The sequence below is a fragment of the Ictalurus punctatus genome, chromosome 27 (assembly GCF_001660625.3).
Source record: "Ictalurus punctatus breed USDA103 chromosome 27, Coco_2.0, whole genome shotgun sequence".
NCBI lineage: Eukaryota > Metazoa > Chordata > Actinopteri > Siluriformes > Ictaluridae > Ictalurus > Ictalurus punctatus.
In genome coordinates, this window is record NC_030442.2 from 9288767 (window position 1) to 9310424 (window position 21658).

Consider the following 21658-nt stretch of genomic DNA (forward strand, 5'->3'; position numbering starts at 1 on the left):
ATCAGAACTAAAACAGTAAGCTTTGGCTTGTGAAAAGGCTGTGGGCCTGAGGACATGATAAAATTGCAGAGATATTGCACATGTGCTGTTTAAATTTTAAATAAAAGTCTGCATAGTGTTGGTTTTTATTTTTTATTATTAGTGTTTAAACCAGTAGGTAAGCCCTTTCAGTCAAATTGGCAGACTCAGGAGTGCAATCTGAATTAATTGTTTGCACAAATGATCTGGTGCTGTGGGAAAGAAAATGTTGTCTGGTCTTGCTTTAGAGCAGTGGTCACCAACCCTGTTTCTTGAGATATAACTTCCTGAAGACTTCAGCTCTGACTATAATTGTGCCCACCTAACCATATAATCATTGCCTTAAGAAGTTCTGGATCAATAAAACAGGTGTGTTAGATTTTCTTTGGAGATGAAACCTGCAGGAAGGTCGATCTCAAGGAAGAGAGTTGGTGACCACTGCTTTTGATTGATCATAGGTCTCCCCATAGTTTATATTTTTAAAAATTGATTTTCATTATTTAATATGAAAATGTGAGGTGGTCTGCATGTAATTACACTACTGATCCAGGCAACAGTTAAATAAAAGTAAGATGTTTATTGAGACATATAAGTATCATCAGTATCGATCATACACAGAGACCAAGCATGTGTTTATAGACCTCTGGCAAACACATATGCCTTTAAAATATATCAAGAACCTGAGATCTGATCCAATGGGCAGTGGATGCCAATGTAACACTACTGAAATGCTACTGAAACTATAGGGGTTTAAACCAGTTAAATATGAGTGTTATATATAAAAATGGCCTCAATCAGAGAAAAAAAAATCTGGTCTGTGCATGTAAAGGTACAAACAAGTTTTGCAAGACACAGTATCATATCTTGACAACAGGCTTTCACTGATGCCCTGAAGATTTATGATTGTGCTAAGGAATGTATTATGAGTGTCATACTTTGCCTAAAGACAACATGGAAATCTGTAAAAACAAATATATATACAGTGCCCTCCAATAATATTGGCACCCTTGGTAAATATGAGCAAAGAAGGCTGTGAAAAATTGTCTTTATTGTTTAACCTTTTTGGTTTTGTTTTTGTTTGATCTTTTGTTTAAAAAAAAAAATCACAAAAATGCTCTGATCTCATGGATAAACAATTGCAAAAAAGACACAAGTTTATCAAAAAAAATCTTTGTTAAACATAGGTGTGTGACAATTATTTGCCCCCTTTACGTCAATACTTTGTGCTACAGCTCTGATATAATAGCTGATGAGGTTGGAGAATACATGGCATAGGATCTGAGACCATTCCTCCATACAGAATCTCTCCAGGCCCTCCAAAAATTCGAGGTCCATGCTGGTGGACTCTCCTCTTCAGTTCAGCCCACAGGTTTCCTATGGATTTCAAATCAGGGGATTGGGGTGGTCATGGCACCCACCTTGATTTTGTGGTCAGTAAACCATTTTTGTGTTGATTTTGATGTATGTTTTGGATCAATGTCCTGCTGGAAGATTCAACCACAGCCCATTTTAAGCTTTCTGGCAGAGGCAGTCGGGTTTTCATTTAATATCTGTTGATATTTGATAGAGTCCATGATGCAATGTATCTCACAAAATGTCCAGGTCCTCTAGCAGAAAAACAGCCCCAAAACACTAAAGAGCCACCAACATATTTAACCATGGGCATGAGGTGCTTTCCCATATGACTACCTCTCTGTGTGTGCATCAAAACCACCTCTGGTGTTTATTGCCAAAAAGCTCTATTTTGGTTTCGACCATAGAACCTGATCTGAAGTTCCAGTAGGATCTGGCAAACTGAAGGCTTTTTTCTTGAAACCCTTCCAAACAACTTGTGGTGATGTAGGTGACTTTGGATTGTAGTTTTGGAGACTTTCTGACCCCAAGATGCAACTAACTTCTGCAATTCTCCAGCTGCAATTCTCCAGCTGTGATCCTTGGAGATTTTTTGGCCAATCGGACCATTCTTTTCACAGTTCACTGAGACAATATAGACACCTGTCCAATTCCAGGTTGATTCATAACATTTCCAGTTGGCTGGAACTTCTTAATTATTGTCCTGATGGTGGAAATGGGCATTCTCAATGCTTGTGCTATTTTCTTATAACCACTTATTTTGTGAAGCTCAACAACCTTTTGCTGCACATCACAGCTATATTCCTTGGTCTTACCCATTGTTATGAATGACTAAGAGAATTTGGCCTATGTCATACCTCATATTTATACCCTTGTGAAATAGGAAGTCATGGTTGAACAATTTCCTGTTCCAAGTCACCCAGGTGTACTAATAAATAATTATCAGTGATAACTATGAATTCATATTTGAGTAATTATGTAATTGCCAGTAATTGTTGTAATTGTTGCACACCTATATTTAACAAAGATTTTTTTAGATAAAAGTGTGTTGTGTTTGCAATTGTTTGATATCCTTGAGATTGGAGTATTAAGTGATTTTTTTTAACAAAAGATCAAAAGGTTAAACAATAAGGACAATTTTTTTCACAGCCTTCTTTGCTCATATTCACCAAGGGTGGCAATATTAGTGGAGGTCTATCTATCTATCTATCTATCTATCTATCTATCTATCTATCTATCTATCTATCTATCTATCTATCAAAAATATGATATTGTATAAAGACTTTAAAGACTTGCTTGGACAGCACCGTCTTTCCTCTGCTTCCACCGCCTTCTGGAAACCTCTCAATGTCAGCTAACCAAAGCAGTTCATAACTTGTCAATCATTCTATGTATACTCAGTCAATTTCATCACTGTTGTCCATAACTTGATTTGTCAAATAATATTACTTTATGTTATTCTCAATCCAGTTCTTAAAGTTGACCACTCGTGTGTATACAGTGTACAAGCGTGGATTACAGTTTTGAAGATTGTAGCCAAAGCTCACCAAGCCCAGCAATTCCCAGATAGACTCAGAGACACTTTCCTCTGCTCTCCTGTCCTGTGGCACAGTAGGTACAAGTATGATTCCCCCTGATCTTGCAGGACAGACTGTACTGGAACTGATAGGATGTTGCCTCCCACACAACATATTATCAGTAATGCTACTGGGAAGCCCTTGTTTAGCATGCTGTCTTTCACACTGCAACACATCGGTTAGTTCAATCATTCCAGTCTGAGCCATTTGAGAATGTGTTTCATGCTTTCTTGCTACAGACCAGCCAGTGATGTAGGCCTGGTTCACAGTTAGCTCCCCTCCCTGAAGACGTGGCAAGCACACAGGGGAAACAAACTCACTGATCCTTGCCTTCTCCACCAGCTTCAGTATAGCTAGGTCTGAGTCAAATCCAGCAGAATCATAGCTGGGATGAACCAGGATCTCTGAGACCTGTACAGAAGAAGGCAGAAGATGTCAAGGTTTCGGATCACAAGGAAATACTACTAAAGCTATAGGGGGTGAAACTAGTTGATTGTTTAAAGCAGAATATTTATTCATTGGGTCTCTAATGTGTCAAGAGTGTCATTGCTGCCATAGCAACAGCTTCCTTGTAACAGCTACCAAGAAATGATTTGCTGACCATTTTATCAAGCTTTTTTGTAAGGCTTTCTCATTGCCATTGACGGGACACTTCAACAGCAGTGGACATCACATTAATAGCATCTATGATGGCAATGCAAATCATCTCTCTGTTGCAATGCTAGCTGTTGCTATGGCAGCAATCACAAAAACAAACTTAAGGAGATGGCGCTTGGCTGGTTCATTCTCTCAATTGGTGTTTTGTTGAAGGTGATGGAGAGCGCTGTCTATCATGGTGGTCCAAAATCTCCCAAAAATGTTTAATTACATCATATCACATCAAAACCATTCAGTGTGTGCCCTTTTGCCCTGTCGATTGGGTATTGTCATCATGAAAGAGACCACTCCCATAAGGATATTAATGTTTAATCATAGGATAAAGGTGAACATTTTGTACCGATTTGCAGTACAGCATAACAGAGCCAGCATAAATGGAGTGCCTCTCCAGCATTCTCTTAACTCAAATGACCTTCATCAAATGACCTTTTTCCACATCTCTGTAGACCAGTGTGTGTGTGTGGTTTTTGCACTATTGAACTCTCTCTCTCGCTCTCTCTTTCTCTCGCATACATACATACATATACATATATACATATTATATATACACATATTTATATATATATATATATATATATATATATATATATATATATATATATATATATATATATATATGTGTGTATGTGTATGTATGTGTAGCATATTATACATAATATAATACATAATATTATACATAATATTTTATATATATATATATATATATATATATATATATATATATATATATATATATATATATATATATATATATATATATATATATATATGTATGTATGTGTAGCAACAATTTCCAACCCCATTTACTGAACTACAAATGCAGATGTCACTTAAGTCACTGTTGCAATTGGTTGAAGCTCCTGCCATCTGTGCCCCAATAAATAACCCTCTTTCAAAGGCATAAATCTTTTCCTCTTGCCATCTTGATGCAAAACTGGAGGCCTTCTAATCATGCCACAGAGCATGTTAATTTCATAATTATATCATGCAGTACACCTGTCTAGACGTATCTGCCTTTGTAACCTGCATGTTTTTGTACTAATCTATTCAGGTTTTTCTTTTGATTCATCACCTGACAATGCATTTTAAGGATGAAGAAGAAAAAAGCCTACAGTATATTACTATACTAACAAAAAAAAAGAAAAGTAATGTGCTATTATTAATGCAAATGAATATTTTTGTTTGCCTTATTTTTATGAATATTCTGTTTTCAGTTTAAAGGATCTGCATTTTCAACTTATGCTGTGTTTTTGAATAGGTATTGCTTCAGTAAACCTTTGTATTAGATTTTGCTAACTATGAAATGTAATACACTAAGATCTCTAAAATCTGAGATCACTAGTGAAAATGCAGTTATTTTGCATTCTTTTCTAATAAAAAAATTTTCATTGCAAATTATATTATTCACAACAACTTAAGTGAAAAGTAGAATATTTGGTACATTTCCTTTTTTTTTTTTGCTTTAATGACAGTGTGCACTCGAACTGGCATGGACTCCACAAGTTTGTGCAAACCCTAATGATCCATTTTAGATCAAATCCACTGGCATGTCACATGCTTCAACAGAAGAGATTAGGCATGAGGAAAATCTGACAGATTAACATGGTCAATATCACAAATTTGCTTCCATTTAAATAGGGACCTAGATATAGTGTAGACTGTTGAATATTAAATATTTAAGATATTGAACATTTACTTTCTTTGTTTTAAACATTTAAAATAGTTGAAAACCTTCTGTTTATTTTCAATTTTAAAAAATCCCAGATTTTCCATGAGGTCTCAGACTTTTGGACCCCACTGTAAGAAGTCCTGATGTTCCTGGAAGAGATTAGATCAAAGTGTTACTGTGTGAGCTTGCGTACCATCACGTGCTGAAGCCTCTTGTTCTTTCCCAGCACTACTTTTAGATCAGCCATGTTGTAAGGGAGTGACTTTCCAGGCTCAGTTACACAGTGTGCTGGCACCAGGACAGCATGCTGGCTCACCAAAGCACCACTGCACACCAGATGCCATGTCTCCTCTATGCTCTTCTCCTGCCAGTAGTCATAGTCATCTTCAGAAAACATGTCCCCTCGTCTGTTGGTCTTCTCTATAATGGGACTGGTGTGGTCAGGGAGATGGTGGTATATGGCTGCATGCCACGGCCAGTGGGTTTGTGCCAAGCTCTGAGGTTTGGATGAGAGCTTACCACAGACTGCAAATGAGAATGACAGTTTTAATTTCCATTACAGTGAGACTGAAAGGTCTGAGTCAACTACCAACTACCAATTTCGGTGATTATAAAAAGTGATTAAAATGGCTAGTAACAGTAATGTATAATGGTCCCTTTTCGAATGTACCACACATCAAAGCACCAAGCAACAGCCTATATATGGCTGTTTCTTTATACCTATGGTAAGCCGAACCAAAGTCCTTGGTCTATGTGGCTGAATATGTGTGTGCTGCCCCCACCTGGTAAACAGGTAACATGGCGTCCACTCCACTTCCCAGTTTTTAGACATGTACGGCGTGCACTTCCAGAATACTGGTACAGAGGAGAGATGCACTCATACTCAATGCTTGTGTAGAGGTGGTGGAAACCAGTGGGTAATTCACCCTGTGCTGTCTCTATATTGCTGCTGCTTTCTCCTTCATGAGGCTGGAGAGAGGAGTACAGCCTGTGTACTGGACTCTTTCTAAAAAAAAAAACAAAATGTGCATTTTCAGATTAAGATTAATCTTTAATTAAGTGGTAATTCATTTCCACTTAGTTAGACTAATGAAGTAGCAGTTAGTTTCACTGTCTTGTTGAACAAAAGAACAACAACAACAATAACAACAAAAAACATATATGTGTGTACCTTGAAGAAAGTTGGGGTTTCAAGACATTCTGACGCACTAGCTTTGAAATCTTTGGTTCCCGACAAGCTGCAACACAGCCATTGGAAAATGATTGTTCTTGTTTGGTAATATTGAATGACTCATAGTATTGTAATATATCAAAAAGACATACCTTTAATACACTGTGGCTGCCCGCCACTCCAGGTGCCATCGAGCTGGCATGTTCTTTTGGAGTTTCCACTGAGAACATAAGAATTATTGCAGAAAAATTCCATGCTCCTGACTGTACCATCTGAGCCAATAACTTTTAAGGAGTATCCATGATGTAATTGTGATAACAGGGGACATTGTTTCCTAATGGCATCTCTGTCTGCATTTCCAAAGAACAGTGGAAAAGAATGAAAACACGGGTTAGCACCCACTGATATGCTGAGCTTTGGTAAGACTACTGTACATGTGGAATAAAACACAACAGGGTGTTGTTATAATGGTGAGATGCTGGTGGGCGCTGTGAAACAAAGTTACAGATAACACATCAAAGTTGATTATTTCACAATAACACCATGTCCTAAATTGCACCACAGCAATTTATTTATTTATTAATTCAATTATGAATTAACTTCATCCATCCATCTTCTATACCACTTATCCTTTTCAGGGTCACAGGGAACCTAGAGCCTATCCCAGGTAGCATCAGGCACAAGGCAAGACATTTGCACACCCTGGACAGGGTGCAAATCCATCACAGGGCACAATCACATTCACACACTACAGACACTTTAGACATGCCAATCAGCCTACTGACTGGGAGCACGGGGAGAACATGCAAACTCCGCAAACACAGGGCCACAGTGGGAATCGAACCCCCGACCCTGGAGGTGTGAGGTGAACGTGCTAACCACTAAGCCACCAAGCACCTATCACATTTTTAATCTGGTTATAATTATCAATTATCAATTATCAATTTAATTTCCCCGCCAACCACTCTTTTGCTCTCCGTGTTAATAAGACAATAAAGTGCAGCTTGTGATGTTAATAAGAAATTCGATGTCCTCTGTCCTGAAACAGACCGCCGCAAAGCGGAGACCCTTCCATAAACGTTAAATAACACATTTTTTTAAATCCGTTTATTATTAACCTTAGATTATTATGGAACATCTTCCATAACAGTCCCTGTGAATGAGCTGTCACTACAGAAACAAGTGCATTTAGTATAAACTATTCAACACCTTCTGACCAATCAGATTTGAAAATTCAACAATTTTGTAGTATGAGAGTTTCTAAACAACTGTTATTAAACAATAGTTTTATCCCAATAGTTATAGTTTTATAGTTTTAAAACAATAGGTTTTTTTCATTTCATATGCAGTAACCAAAATAAGCCTTCACACTCAATGATGGTGATGACAATGTGAGATCATTATTGGTGTACTATTGCTCTTGGACACACATGAGTGAAAATTTACATACAGCATTCAAAATGTGCATATCTATTCAGAGCTAGCGGTCAGGTACTCAAACCTAGGTAAACCTGTGTAGGTATATTTGGGGGGTATGGTTTTGGAGGGAAAACTCGAAAGATTTTGAGCTTCAATCCAGTTAACATGCACCAAAATTACAGACTTAACGTTTTTTTTTATGTTTTTTCACAATAAACCTACAAAGTATTTTACTCAATCATCAAATTTAAGAAAAATGAGAAATAAATGTCAGTTACTGTCATCGACCAAGCATCCACAAGTTAAACTGGACTTATGTCTCTCATACCTTTGATGCATGTGGGAGCAGTCCCACTCCAGGTGCCGTTGGACAGGCACATCCTCCGTGAGACTCCTCTGAGCTTGTAAGGTTTATAGCACAGGTACTGAACTCCAGTGGCGATGGCTCCATTCTCATACAGCAGGAAGTGGTCTCCATGAGCAGGCTTTTGAGGGGTTACACAGCCAGATTCTGCTTGTTCAAAAACAAGGTGGATTTATTAGAATGACATGCTGTATGACAGGGTTTCTCAAACTTTGTGCAGTCAGGAACAGCTTTAACTGAAAAATAAATAACCCACACCCCCTCAGTAAAGATTAATTTTCTGAACATAATCCAGCTATTGCAATATTTGTCTCATTAGTCAAATCTGTAGAATAGTATTCTGCATATTAAATTGGAAGTATAAAGCTTTTTATTCCTGAACTTTCCACCAACATCACATTCTTATTCTACAAGTTGACATTATTTATAGGCCACTTTTTCTGGAGATACTTATGTTTCATTTAAACCTATATCATTCAAATGACAATCATAAACAGTTTGAAAGTTTGTAAACCTTTTAGAATTTTCTGTATATCTGCATAAATATGACCTAAAACATCATCAGATTTCCACACAAGTCCTAAACGTAGATGAAGAGAACTCAATTAAACAATGAGACAAAAATATTATACTTGATCATTTATTTATTGAGGAAAATGATCTAATATTAAATATCTGTGAGTGGCAAAAGTATGTGAACCTTTGCTTTCAGTATCTGGTGTGACCCTCTTGTGCAGCAATAACTGCAACAAAATGTTTCCGGTAACTGCTGATCAGTCCTGCACATCACTACACAGATGTCCTGACATTTCCTGTAGAATTTGCTGGTATAATTCTGAATTCATTGTTCCATCAATGATGGCAAGCCTTCCTGGCGCAGATGCAGCAAAACAGGTCCAAACCATGATACTACCACCACTGTGTTTCACAGATGGGATAAGGTTCTTATGCTGGAATGCAGTGTTTTCCTTTCCTAAACATAACTCTTCTCATTGAAACCAAAAATTCTATTTTCATCTCAGCTATCCACAAAATATTTTTCAAATCAGTCTTCTGGCTTGTCCATGTGATCTTCAGCAAACTTCAGATGGGCAGCAATGTTCTTTTTGGAGAGCAGTGGCTTCCTCCTTGCAACACTGCCACGTACACCACTGTTGTTCAGTGTTCCCTTGATAGTGGACTCATGAACATTAGTCAATGTGAAATAGGTCTTTACTTGCTTAGAATTTACCCTGGGTTCCTTTGTGACCTCGTGGACTTCTACACATCTTGCTCTTGGAGTAATCTCTGTTGGTTGATTACTCCAAGGGAGAGTAACAATGGTCTTGAATTTCTTCCATTTGTACACAATCTGTCTGACTGTGGATTGGTGGAGTCCAAACTCTTTAAAGATGGTTTTGTAACCTTTTTCCAGCCTGATGAGCATCAACGACCCTTTTTCTGAGGTCCTCAGAAATCTCCTTTGTTCATGCCATGGTACACTTCCACAAACATGTATTGTGAAGATCAGACTTTGATAGAGATCCCTGTTCCTTAATTAAAACAGAGTGCTCACTCACACCTGATTGTCATCCCATTGATTGAAAACACCTGACTCAAATTTTACCTTCAAAACAAACTGCTAATCCCAGAGGTTCACATACTTTTGCCCAGATTTGTAATATTGGATCATTGTCCTCAATAAATAAATGACCAAGTATAATATTTTTTGTCTCATTTGTTTAACTGGGTTCGTTTTATCATCTTTTAGGACTTTTGTGAAAATCTAAGGATGTTTTACCTTGTATTTATGCAGATATATAGAACATTCTAAAGGGTTCACAAACTTTTGAGCACCACAGTAGCTTTTAACTATAAGATTCAAGTTAACGTTATTTATAGACCAACACTTTAAATACTGTAAATAGGACCCTTAAGGGTTGTCCCTCAAAGATTTTGTAGATTCTTTATAGGAAGGTAAGAACGCTTAATTATTTAATGAACCCGTAAAGAACCATTGAAGATTCCTTTTTTCTAATAATTTTTTTTAGTTAATAGGGTTTAGATTAAACCTATTAAACTGGTAACCAGTCAAAAACTAATAACTTCAACAATAAATATGATAACACTGTAAGTTTAAGAATCACTGCCATATAGGATAATACGCACAGATACACACAAACACACACACACACACACACACACACACACACACACACACACACACACACACACACACACACATATATAAAGAGGATAATTCAAGTTGCACCATTTTGCAGCTTTACCTCATAAACATGATTACTATGTACAGTTTCATTTTTTCCATCTAATCAGCAACACTCACTGTTCTCACACTGTAGGCCTGTGAAACCTGCTTGGCAAGCACAGCGGAAAGTTTTAACTGTATCCAATGAACAAATACCACCATTCATACATGGATTGAGGCTGCACACTGCAAACACAAAAATCCAAGCTAGTGAGGACATATGCTGTGTGTTCTGTAATAAAAATACACTCTGTGGTTTTAACACATAGATACCTGTGTTTGTAAACTGCACCTGAGAGTTCCTGAAACGTAGCTGAGAAACCATCATAATTATTATAGCCATCTGACACAAAATGGATATGTAGCGAGTTTCCTGAGCTCCTGATTGGTGGCGGGATTTTGTCTCCACAGTATCGGCCAATCAGAGGTGAGTGAATGCTGTCACCATCTCTGAGCTCTACAAAGTCATAGCGACACCTGTAATCAAACTCCAGATTAAGCCGGGTAAACCTGCAAGAGATGAAAAACATTACATTCAGCAACAAATTTGTTCTGTAATAAGTGAGCTTTAGGTAAAAAGGGAATTGCCTGAATTCCATGGCCAACCCTCTGCCGACATGCAGCGTCCATTCACATTTGGCATTGATTGGATAACTCTCCAAGGTCACATGACCTTGAGGCCTCCGTATTACTTCCCCACAAGCTGAAGGAAAAACAGCAACATGAACACACATACGCAAAGACAAGAAAAATCTTATTTTAAAAAAAATCATAACTTGTTGACTGTAAGCAAAGCCCTTGAAATCTAGCATTGAAATCTGTGCTGGAACAGGACACTCACTGAGACAGTCCCCTCCAGACCATCCCTGACGACACTCCGTGCAGTACATTCCACTGATGTAGAAATCATCCTTTGCCTGCCACGTGCCATTATTACATTTCTTACAATTATCAAACACACTGCAGCCTGAGAGTAGGAAAAGAGACAAAAAAAATCCATTTCTGCTCCATGTCAAAAAGGACATTTGAGGCAGGGTGTCAAGATGTTTCTGTTAAGTGTCAAGAACTATGGACATTTTTTCAAAGGACTTGTAATTTGTACATCACTAACTTACATAACAGTCATTCTCAGCAAAAAATATGCGACAGATTGCCAGCGTTTGCATCCACATTGCTTTCTTGGTGAAAAATAAACGATATTCCTTAATCTAAGTCAGAGGTTACCTTTACAGTTGTGCCCAAAAGTTTACACACCCCTTGTAGAATCTGAAAAATTTTAATACTTTTAACAAAATAAGAGGGATCATAAAAATCCCATGTTGTTGTTTTTTAGCACTGTCCTTAATAAGCTTTTTCACAGATGTTTACATATACAGATGCGCCCATTAAATATGCGCGTTTTTCCACGCGGTATCACGCGATTCGTCACGTGTGATCACGCACGCAGGACTCTAAGGATTAAAAAATTATTTGTTGTGCTTCACACAATAACCACCAGGTGGCGCATGGAACAACATACTGTAGCTGAACACAGTACAATAAAAATGGGTTCAAGCCTCAGCTCAACTAACTGTTTCCTAAATTAGCAGTGTTTTATTTTTATTTATTTTTTTTTACAATAGAAAGTTCATCAAGGTAACACTGAATGAATTCCACGTGAACAACACTGACTGGAGGCCTATGCCAATTAGAAAGATTCAGGTGATGGACTTTTAGCAAGTTATTGTATATATTGTATATATAGTTATTCACTATATAGCTGTCTTTTTATTTTAAGCATTTAATAAATTGCACATATAAAATTATTTTATTTACAAGTGTCATGTTTGTGATTTTTAGGTTATTCATCATTTAGTACAGCTTCTGACCATCAAATCAAAATAGACTTGTGATTTGATGACAGTGCTTATTTATTCAGAAACAGAAGTAAGTACAGACAAAAATAATACTTTAAATTTTAACTAGTACTGCGTGCTTTCAGTTGACGGACGCCCTGTTTATATTTTTGATGAGCTGCAGAGATATTCAAGACGATTATAAAAACTATATTTTGAATTTAATGGATAACATTGTTTTATTCACAAGTGTTATGTTTGTGATTTTTATTCGTTATGTAGAATATTTAGATCAAGCATCGTCCAGAAATAGGTGCATTTTTATAGACTACCATTTAATTTTCCACTTTTTCCATCTTCAGAACATTGAATGAATATTGTTCATGCTAGGGGAAAAATTTGTACTATACTGTTTGCAACTTTATCATGAGTCTTATGGAGCAACTGATAATTTCTTACTGACCTATTACACTGTCTCATCAGTTACAATTGTGACCAAAATTTTTTTTTTAAAGTTAGTGAAAGTACCACTAACTTTTTCAAACCTTTTTAAAGAAAGGAATGCCATTTGTTTAATTGGGCAATCCAGGGGGTAACAGGCATTTTTACCTAATTTACTAATACATAGAAGTCTTTAAGCAAAGTAATCTGAAAGTACAAATCAGTAAAAATATGTACATATACTTAACAATAAGTATGCAAAATATGTATGGCTTTTTATTAAGTTGTACACAAATTAAGTATAGCCACCAGTTTATAAGCATACTTAAAATTCTAGTATGCATACTAGAATTTTAAGTATGCATACTTTAAAAAATAAGCGTGCATACTAGAATTTTAAGTATGCATGCCAAAATTTGAATGTACATACTTAAAAATCAGTTTACAAAATAAATACTGTAGTCCACAAGACAAGATAATAGCTGAATTTATAAAAAAAAAAAAAAAAAAAAAAAAAAAAATCCTCCAGGTCCTGCACATTTTTTGCTTTTCCAGCATCTTCTGCATATTTGACCCCTTTCCAACAGTGACTATATGTTGTTGAGATCCATCTTTTCACACTGAGGACAACTGAGGGACTCGTACACAACTTACATAAGGTGCAAACATTCAATGATGCTCAGGAAGGTAAAACGCTACATAAAGAGCCAGGGGGATGTAAACTTTTGAACAGGATGATCGGTGTAAATTGCTCTTATTTTGTCTTCTGGGAGACATGTAAATACCTAATTAATTAATTAATTAATTAACATATTAACAACACACACATTATTAAGAATCAAGGGTAGATAAACTTTAGAAGAGGGTAATTTATATAAATTCAGCTATTATCTTGTCTTGTGGACTATACGCAAACATCTGTTATATGAAATAGCTTCTTCAGGACAGTACTAAATAAAAAAATTATCATGGGCTTTTTATGATCCCTGTTATTTTGTTAAAATTATTCAGATGTTGCAGATTCTACAAGGGGTATGTAAATTTTTGGGCACAACTGTATATGCTGACATAGCAAGCTCACAAGTGTGTATCCTCATTGAGACAATCTACTTAATTTACTGGAATGTGCCAAACTAAGGTATTGAGTGATATAGAATATTCAACACATGGTTACTCTGTGAAGTCTTTGCAAGGAAAGAAATGTTTGTACAGGTTTACACTCTCAAGAAGTTTGCTGTGAGCTGTCAAGTTAATAAAATAATAGCAGCCACCTGTCTCACCTGTTCCACATCAAACCACCAGAGATCCCCACTGCCAGAATATTAGGACACTTCCAAGTCATCTGAAATTCCACCTTCACTTCCTCATTGATTCACTAGCTACACAGTAAAACCCCTAGTGTTGAATTAACAGCCAGAGTGTTTATATGAGTCCAAAGGACTCATATAAACACTGTAGGGTGTGAATTCAACACTGTGGGTGTTAAATCAACACTGATGATTTTGCTGTGTATGTTTTCAACACTGGGTGGAAACACCGGATGTGAATGAAATCTCCAAGTGCACTTGTGTGCTCAATTGAGGCGGATAATTCTTTTCATTTGATAAGAAGACATGCACATAAACTATGATGGAAACACTTTTACCAAATCAATTCCTTGATGTGCACCAAAAAATTCATATGACTTTGCCTCAACAAATCATGTGATTGGCTAATTGGCTCAGAAAAGTAAAAATGGCAGAGAGCAGGATGCCCCAGTTTCTTCTGAAGTGATGATTTTGTTCTCTTGGATGCATGAGATGGAAATTGTGCTTCATTCTCAAATGTTTTATGCAATATTTTTGCACAAGTTAATTTCGCAACTTGGATGGAAAGATTGCTATTGTTTATATAAGTCTGCTTCTCAATATCTCATTGTGAAGTCTTGCCTTCTTTTCAGATGCAGTTCTTTATATGCCAGGTTTTTTTTTTCTGGTTTCTGATACTACTGGATTGAATTTATCTATCTATTTATTTATTTATTTATTTCCTGATTTCCTGATTTATGCCTTTTGTTATGACTATACCTAAAACACAAAACACTGAGCTTTAATAGAGGTGTAAAAGGTTCATTCAGAATCCATTATTTAGAAAGACAAAAGTTATTAGACGCACATCACACATTGTATTTTTTTCACTGGTTAATTACTGACGTATGTCTTTGACCATTTATGAACCTTGATGAAGTAATAAAGTGTATTCTATCCTTGGCACACAGCTGTAAACTTAAAAAAGTACAAATATTTGTAACTAGTGGGGCCATTTGTAGGCATAAGCCGTAGCTTCATAGATAGATAGATAGATAGATAGATAGATAGATAGATAGATAGATAGATGGATAGATGGATAGATAGATAGATAGACTAACAAATTAACTAGGACGTTCACTAGGGTGATTATCACAGGAGAACTCATTTGTACTTAAGTGTACTGGTCTGAGTACCTACCTAACATGTACTTGTAAAGGAGCTTTTTCTAACAGTGTTTGGTCTGATTAAATCTGATTGGATCAGTTCCCACCCAGCCACAGTCTCTGCACAGTCTTAGTCATACCCTGGTGGATGATGCAGGGGTCACACTGATGGATGTCGTTACGGCAGCAGGGCACAGCATAGCCCACCCGTGTCCTCTGAGATGGACACGTACAGCGGATCAGCTCATACTCACAGCAGGAGCGACACATGGCGTTCCAGTCAGGGCCAGGACACTTATCCTCCTGGGCTCTGGACACTGAAAAGCACACACGGAATAAATAGTGGGTATAAAATGTATTCTGTTAAACTGAACTGGCCCCCTGGAACCAGCGTTTGTGCAGGAGCAAGAATTTGCACAGTCCTTGGAGCAACCCATATTGCCCACCCACTCATATTGGTGATGGACACTATACTTGTTAATGTCTTTCTAGTTTATTTTTATTAGCTTGTGTTCTTTTAGTTTCTAGTAGGTCCCAGACTACACATGGAATTAAAATATGGATTTACCTAGGATTAATCTATCTGTCCCTATCCATGCATTTAGATCCCTTTTCTCAGATAGTCAGAGAGTCTTCTAAGAGAGTCAGCACTCATGTCCTATTGGAGATGGATCACTTATTTGCTACATTCTATTAGGACCTCCTCTGGGAGAATATTCTAGATTATATTCATTCATTTAATTCATTCATCTCCAGTAACCGCTTTATCCTGGTCAGAGACACGAGGATCCGGAGCCTATTCCAGGGTCATTGGGAATACACTCTGGATGAGAGTCCATGAATGGGATGCAGTGAAAGACTATAATGATTGTTTGTTGTTTAAACATTCCAAATGTTCTTACGCACTGAGACTTTTGGTAAGCTCATTATGTTCAGATTCCTGAACACAGAACATTCAGGATATAATAACACTTATGTAAAATCCATAGCTCAGTGTGAAAAAACAATGATATAACAGCATGTACAGCACTGTGCAAAAGTCTTGCAAAGAAATGTCTTGCACAAGCAAAGAAATACAGTAGAGCAAAGATGCCTTCAAAAATAATGAAGTTAAATGTTTCTACATTAAAAAATCCCTCTATAAAGAGCAGTAAGCGGTAATAAATGAAATAAAGCCAATATTTGTTGTGACGACCCTTTGCTTAAAAAAAGATTAGTCTCAGATACAGTTAGTGCAGTTTTATAAGGAAATGAGCTGTAAGTTTTACTGAGCATGTTGCAGAACCAGCCACGGTTCTTCTGGAGAATTTGACTGTCTCACTTGCTTCTTATTTCTGCAGCAAAACCCAGCAGCCTTCTTTTTTTTTTTTTGTCTCAAAAAGTCATCTCTTACATAATGTCCTGCTTTCATTACTATGAATGGTCTACACTCATATAGTACTTTTATCCAAAGTGCTTTACACTGTGTCTCATTCACCCTGTCTCACACACACACACACACACACACACACACACACCAATGGTAGCAGAGCTGCAATGCAAGGTGCTATCTTGCCATTGGGAGCAACTTGGGGTTCAGTATCTTGCCCAAGGACACTTCAGCATGTGGAGTCATGTGGGCCGGGAATCGAACCACCAACCCTACGATTAGTGGACAACCCGCTCTATCACCTCAGCCTCAGCCGCCCGACGTACTTACATACAAACATTTTTCTTTAACATTTAATTTTGTGCTGGAAAACTAATGTTTTGAAATCTAACATGTTTTTGCAATGACTCGATAATGTAGAAGTCATAAAATAAAAATCCATAATAAATTTTGTACTAAAAGAAATAGGTTGCCTAAGATTTTCCACAGTACTGTATAACTTGGCTACAGTGTTGCTGCATAGAAATGAGACAGATCAGTAGACCTCCTGTCTACTTACTGTGATCAATCATTACTCACCTGCCATGAGTGTTGTTGTAAACATTATTGGAGCATACACATAAGAGGAACAGCATATAATGATTCTAAAACTGTAGAATTTAAAGTTGCTTGACATCCCATAGAAAACTACTGAATTCATTTTATTCATTAATTATCTTTTGTAATTGTGAGTAATGGTGTGTCCAGAATCTGTTCCAGGAACATGGGATATGGGCGTGAGGTGAGAATGCATCCTGAATGGGACACCACACACACACACACACACACACACACACACACACACACACACACACACACACACACACACACACACACACACACACACACACACACACACACACACACACACACACACACACACACACACACAGACACACTGATTCATGCTTAGGGCCAATTTAGCCTACACCAATGCAGGGAGAACATGAGAAACTCAGACAATAACCTAAGCTAAGCTCATGATCAAATGATCAAACTAGAGACCCTGGAGCTGTGAGATGTAATGCTACTCAATAAATTTAGCTCTCATTATTCAATGGAATTTTAATGTAATTATAATTAAACATAATTACTAATACTATTAATTACCAAGACCAAAACCTTTTTATCTTCTTCTGGCAAAAATAAATAAAATAAAATAAATATAAATATATCTAATGCCATTTTCAGATAGAGATGTCTTTAAATAGAACATTACAGTTTCAGCTCCCTCAGTTTAGTCCCAAATAGCAGTTACAGCCATCCTTTCCTGGCTTACCTATCCAAATTCTGCTTTTCTCATTTGGGGAAGCAATGCATTGGAGCAGAAAGTATTTAAACAGCTGTGAACCATAACATGAAACATGACCTTGGATCCTACTGCAACTCTTCCTTCCATTCTCAACATACATCTACATATCCCAAAGCATATTTATCATCAAGCAATGATCAGTGACTAATACTCATTTCTATGGAGGTCTGGACTCGTTTTGTTTGTTTGTTTTTTTATCCATAAACACAGCTAGATCAGGCAGAAACGAATAGTTTATGAAAGAAAAAATTGAAGAACATGCACAAGTACATACCACATAAATTCCTGTGGAAATATTTAAACTGCAAAGCCCAAACAAAAGAACCATAACAGACTGATGTATATAAATTGCTCTTACCATATGGCCATGTTATCACTGCACTGCAGAACTGAAGAGCATATAAGAAAAGAGGTAGCACACATGAATGCTGTCTATGAAAAGAAAGCATCCAAAATCCTCTGCTTTTTATGAACAAGATCATTCTTTTACCAAGGACACTACTGCCTACTATTGATTAATCTGCCCACAGAATCCACTCACACTCTCTCATTCAATTCTTTGTGAAACACACAGAAAGACTCACCACTGGATTGCTGCTATGACGTAGCAGGTCTTTTGAGAGACTTTGATCCAGAGCAAGACTCTTTAACCCATTCACTCAACACAGCCACTTCTGCTCTGCTGTGCCCCCCCTCCCCCCCAACACACAGACACACACACACACACACACACACACACACACACACACACACTTACTTAGAGACACACCCTTACACCTACTGACATTCAGCTCCAAAAAGCACACACAAATACAAACAGCTATATATAAATAATATTATTTAAAATAAATAAATAAATAAATAATAAAAAAAACATGCCTATAAACTATTGTGCTTTGAATCTGGACATATTTTGACTGACAGGCTTATGACAGACTATGCAAAAGTATATTTCTGTTTATTTCATTTGCAAAAACAAGTGATAGACATGCATGTGCCTCCTGTTTCCATGTTCCCAGTAATAGTGATAACCAGAAGAATGAAGTCAGAAGAATGTTTTATTTGTCAGTGTGTGTATTAGCCTGATACAAAATGCACTGTAAGCAAGTTTATTTTCAGTGGAATGACCAGACATGAGTGCACTAAGTGCTAAAGCATCTGACTCGTTTGTTTTGAATTACCATGGAAACGGAGTTTCCATGTTCTCAACTGCTCCATGCTCTAGTCATTCTGTTCCAAATAGAAGCACAAATTGGGGTTGTCCTGGAATTACAATACCAGACTCATCATAGACACAAAGAAATTACAATATACTTTATAAATAATATTGTGCTCAACATTTCACTGATGACACTCTTTGCTTTATGTGATGCTTTGGTCTTTTTGATTTGGAGATTATATTTATGGCATTTGGCAGACACCCTTATATAGAGAGACTTATATTTATCTCATTTATAATGACTGAAATGGCAGTTTGGCAGTGCTTGGGCTTGAACTCCAGACCTTCTAATCAGTAACCCAGAGCCTTTAACCACTGAGCCACTACTGCCCTGTAGATAGGCAGTGTCAGGGATTTTGCAGAGGCAGCAGAAGCAAGTGCAGCTTTTATTATCAAAAGTGCAAAACAGATGTGAAATAAGACACAAATGTGAAATAAGAACCATAAATGTAGACAATGGATATAAGGTAAAAACAGGCAGACTATGAGCAAAGTTGTGGAACACACAATGACATATACACTTGACAAAAACAAAAGTTGTGTCCCAAATGATGCACTTATACACTATGTACTTATGCACTGTATACTCAACCTTGTAGTAATTTAACAGTAATTTAGTAAAGTAACCATGTATGGTTATTTTTTCATTCAACACTGGAGTCTGATAGCCCCTCCCCTTCTGCTACGTAATTAAAGGTGCAACAGTTGAGTGCATGAAGTGTTCAACATTCCACATGTCGCTTTTTCGGTTAATTAAGTGCATCATCCAGGTATTTAAAGTGTACTCTTTGCTATTTGGAATTTTCAGTATGAACACACTACAACATACTTACACTATTTATACTACAGAACTGCATAGAATAGTGCAAAAGTTCACGAATTGGGACGCACTTAAAAGCTTGACAATGAAACATACAGCAACATGTGACATGGTCATGTGATGTGCTGGGGCTGATGGGTAATGTATTTCAGTGCCGATTTTTTTATAACCATGACACACAGCATATGTTCTAAAGGTGTGATCGATAAAAAAAAAAAATTCCAAAAAAAAAAACCAACCATATACATACATATGCATATATCTATCTATCTCTCTCTCTCTCTCTCTCTCTCTCTCTCCCCATATATATATAATGTATGTATATACATACACACAACTATTACATAAGGTGAAAACACTTTTTTACAGAGTGATCAGTGTAAATTGTTATTATTTTGTCTTCTGGGAAACATGTAAATATCTTTTGTAGCTTCTGAAGGGCAGTACTAAATGGAAAAACATATCATTAAACAAAATAATAAAATGTTAATAATACTCTGTTATGTGAAATAGCTTATTCAAGGCAGAACAAAATAAAAAAACTAAATGCATTTTTTAAAAAAAATTAAATTCGCTTGTGTTTCTGTACAGTTATTGCACTCCTATGCTTGGATTATTTGGTTACAGTCGGCATTTGAAACCTTATGGTGCTGTAATGATGGCCTTATTAAAGGGGGATCATATGCTACAGATAAGATGTGACTTCATTTTGACTTAACCAACATTTTTGCAAAATGCTGCCACCACTTAGAAAAAACAAAGTAGCAAAGGGCACCTTCAATATGTGAAGTTTAAAATTTTCATGTCTAATATTCCACTGAAGCTCAATGCAGCACACCTAACATGTCTAAATGTAGAACAGTGAAATGTGCTGGAAAGGTCTGGGAGGTGAGACTTTCTCTAAAATACAAAATCACTGTAAAAGAAGCCCTGAAGGGGGTAAATGTGAAAGGCAAAGCTGAGTTGCATTTATTGTGAAGTAATTATTCCTGTCGTTAATACCCGGTAAACATGGAACAACTGAAATGAACTCCCTGAACACGGTTGTTTACAGAGCTGTATCCAAGAAACCGTTTCTCTGTTTATATCTGGGACTAAAGAACTGTATTCTGGCTTTGAGCTCTGGTCAGCTTTCTCCTATTTATCTCAGACATGTCTGATCAAGTGTAACAGTTTGCAAGTCAACACAAGCAAGACATGCTTTAAAGTGTTGGTTGAAAAGAACCCAGGGCTGCACACCGAAACACTTATTATCTTATTAATAAGATTATCACAGGTGGTTTGTGTATTACAGAATCGGTTATAATACAGATGAGCCACAGGAAAGATCTCTATCCTACAGTTTAACTAATGCAGTGGGCAGACCTCATTCCTCTGAATATTTAACAATGAACTGTGACAGTTTGTTTCAGAACCAGGAAGATACAGGTATGTGAAAACTGAGCAAAATAAGAGGATAATGATCATACACTTTTTTCCTTAGTCGGGAACTTGCCATATTTTATTACATTACATTATCTACCACTTTTTAGCCTAGGCATTTAGGTTTCTTAGCAACCAAAACATGAGACTGTGCAAGCATCCTGGAGCTTTTACTTACTAGTAAGCTAGTTAAGGGAGTTTTGATTTCTTCATCTCTGTGAAAATACAATATTCTGGCTAGGAAACAGTTACAGATTTGAAATCTCAAATCAG

The 21658-nt window shown here is 36.8% G+C and overlaps 1 protein-coding gene across 3 annotated transcripts; it reads right to left on the reverse strand.

The window, feature by feature from the left end:
* Window positions 1-575: 575 nt before the first annotated feature.
* On the reverse strand, window positions 576-18585 carry pamr1a (peptidase domain containing associated with muscle regeneration 1a). 3 transcript variants are annotated; one of them, XM_017458716.3, is made up of 11 exons: window positions 18283-18498; window positions 15345-15521; window positions 11318-11443; window positions 10769-11179; window positions 10555-10662; window positions 8193-8375; window positions 6598-6795; window positions 6446-6512; window positions 6057-6280; window positions 5468-5799; window positions 576-3359 (listed from the first exon to the last, which is right to left on the reverse strand). In XM_017458716.3, the coding sequence occupies exons 1-11, from the start codon at window positions 18404-18406 to the stop codon at window positions 2817-2819; spliced, it is 2493 nt and encodes an 830-aa protein (XP_017314205.2). In that variant the 5' UTR covers window positions 18407-18498; the 3' UTR covers window positions 576-2816. The 3 variants fall into 3 exon arrangements, with proteins under 3 accessions (XP_017314205.2, XP_017314206.2, XP_017314203.2); XM_017458717.3 differs by lacking the exon at window positions 18283-18498 and adding an exon at window positions 18509-18585 and having other exon boundaries at window positions 10769-11443; XM_017458714.3 differs by having other exon boundaries at window positions 10769-11443.
* Between the last annotated feature and the right edge of the window lie 3073 nt (window positions 18586-21658).

Excerpts from the sequence above, each read along its gene's own strand:
- pamr1a (XM_017458714.3), bottom strand. The coding sequence starts at position 18,406 with ATGATCTTGTTCATAAAAAGCAGAGGATTTTGGATGCTTTCTTTTCAT. Across the intron at positions 5,800-6,056 it reads CCATGTTACCTGTTTACCAG|TCTGTGGTAAGCTCTCATCC; the intron begins GTGGGGGCAGCA and ends TCTCATTTGCAG. Across the intron at positions 3,360-5,467 it reads AGAGGCTTCAGCACGTGATG|GTCTCAGAGATCCTGGTTCA; the intron begins GTACGCAAGCTC and ends TCTTCTGTACAG.